The 2,013-nt window shown below is 46.6% G+C and overlaps 1 protein-coding gene across 1 annotated transcript; it reads left to right on the top strand.

Annotated features, from left to right (window-relative positions):
- LOC125955821 (acidic mammalian chitinase-like) lies at nt 1–1,255 on the top strand. Its single transcript, XM_049687055.1, has 2 exons — nt 1–67; nt 141–1,255. Exons 1-2 carry the CDS (start codon nt 1–3, stop codon nt 1,253–1,255), a joined length of 1,182 nt encoding a protein of 393 aa, XP_049543012.1.
- The last annotated feature ends 758 nt before the right edge of the window (nt 1,256–2,013 follow it).

Here is a 2,013-nt window from a genome sequence, read left to right as displayed (position 1 = left end):
ATGGTGCGTCTTGTTTTCGTCTTTTCGGTCTTACTGGCCGGGCAACTGTGGTGTGCAGAGGCAAGACGTAAGTGAAATACAGTCGAAAAGCAAGAGGACGTGCTCGTAAACATTAACATATTCATCTACCGTAAAAGCAGGGCCCGTGTTCTGCTACTACGCTTCCTGGTCCGCTTATCGCCCCGGAAGGGGAGCCTTCAACGTGGAGGACATCGACCCACAAATTTGCACCCATCTGCTGTATTCGTTCTTCGGTATCGACGAGGCGGGCTCGGTGATAGTGTTGGATCCCTGGCTGGACCTCGAGGTCGACGGTGGACTTGGTAACATCCGTCGCTTCAACGAACTTCGTCTTGCCAATCCGTCGCTCAAAACGTTGGCCGCTATCGGTGGTGCTAGCATCGATCCGGTCTTGTTTCCCGCGCTGGCGGCCAACCCATCCGCGAGATCCGCCTTTGCCCGGAATGCCCGTAGCTTCTGTCAGGAGCACGGATTCGATGGAGTGGACATCGATTGGGAATTCCCAGGCCATCACGATGGTGACACTAGCAACGACAAAACGAACTTTGCGCTGTTGCTGCAAGAGCTGGCTGCTGAGCTGCATCAGCATGGGCTTCTGCTAACGGCAGCCGTAGCGGCCAGCGAACCGATCGCCTCCATCGCTTACGATATTCCGGCCACCGTTGTCCACCTGGATTACGCTCTGCTGATGGCGTACGATTTCAATGGGGCCTGGAATGACTTTACCGGGCACAATGCGCCGCTGTTCGTTGGTCCCTCCGATCAGAACGATTTCCAGCGGATGTTGAACGTGGAGCACAGTGTAAACTACTGGTTGGGGCAGGGTGCCCCGGCCAATAAGCTCGTTCTGGGTGTGCCTACATATGGCCGGTCGTTCACGCTCGCAAACCCACAGGATAACGGTCTACGGGCGCCATCCGTCGGTCCGGGAAATGAGGGTCCATACACCGGGCAACCGGGTCACATCGCTTACTATGAGGCATGCGCGATCATTCAGCTCGATGCCAGCTGGACTAGGGTTTGGGAGGACGTCCAGAGGGTATCGTACGCATTTTTCCAAGATCAATGGGTGGGTTACGACGATCGAAACAGCATTACCGAAAAGGGCAACTTTGTGGTCGCGCGAGGCCTGGCCGGTGTTATGGTGTGGTCCATCGATATGGACGATTTCCATGGGTACTGTGGGCCTAAATTCAATCTACTCGGAGCACTGAATGATAGCTTGAATGTGTAATTTGTTTGTTTTGTGTGTGCGTGTATTTGTTGTTTATTGGTTAATGAGTGAGTCAACACTTGCAACAGATTTTATTTCCTAAAAAGTGTATAAACATTTTATTATGCAATCTAGCATGAGCTGCCAGCATTTAGGCCATATCTTTTTAAATGGAGGATAAGAAATGCATCCTGCAAAGTGCAGAGTTAGTTAGATTGAGAAATAGAGAAAGATTGTGGATGAAGAAAATATTTTTATTCATGTTTATTGTTAGCCAGTTAATTGTTATTGTTACTGCCTAAAAGCAGGTACTAATTCTGTTTTACTGAATTTACAATAAAACAATTTTTTTATACAAATCATTAGAATCTACGTTCATTCTAGAATATTACTTCCAAAACTTTTATTGAATTATTAGTTTCAGGTTTTGCAGGATACTCTGTACTGTGAGGGGTGTCTGGTCTAAATTATGTATAAAAAATATATTTGAAATGATGATAATAACATAAACAATTAGAACTCCAATAAACACATCGTCAAGTATAGTTTATCTGTAATTCAGCCAACCTCAGATGATCAGTCATAAAACCATTGAGTGGAAGCATAAAACCATTCAACACATAAAACGATTCATTTGATTGGAATGGCGCAATGCGTAACCCAAAACACAACTCCATTTCAGACACTTCAGACGAACTAAACTCTTCCTTTTCCCACCAAGATTCCTGCTGCATACCACGACGAAAACAAAATTAGCGAGCAGGACAAAAAAAACCGGA

The sequence above is a fragment of the Anopheles darlingi genome, chromosome 3, assembly GCF_943734745.1.
Source record: "Anopheles darlingi chromosome 3, idAnoDarlMG_H_01, whole genome shotgun sequence".
NCBI classification, from domain to species: Eukaryota; Metazoa; Arthropoda; class Insecta; order Diptera; family Culicidae; genus Anopheles; species Anopheles darlingi.
Note: the sequence above shows the minus strand (reverse complement) of the source record. Positions and strands in the feature narration are given on the sequence as shown.

What these genes read in the sequence shown, in the direction of transcription:
- LOC125955821 (XM_049687055.1), top strand. Translation starts at nt 1, where the DNA reads ATGGTGCGTCTTGTTTTCGTCTTTTCGGTCTTACTGGCCGGGCAACTG. An exon ending in GTGGTGTGCAGAGGCAAGAC is followed by an intron (nt 68 to 140) that starts GTAAGTGAAATA and finishes CCGTAAAAGCAG; the next exon opens with GGCCCGTGTTCTGCTACTAC.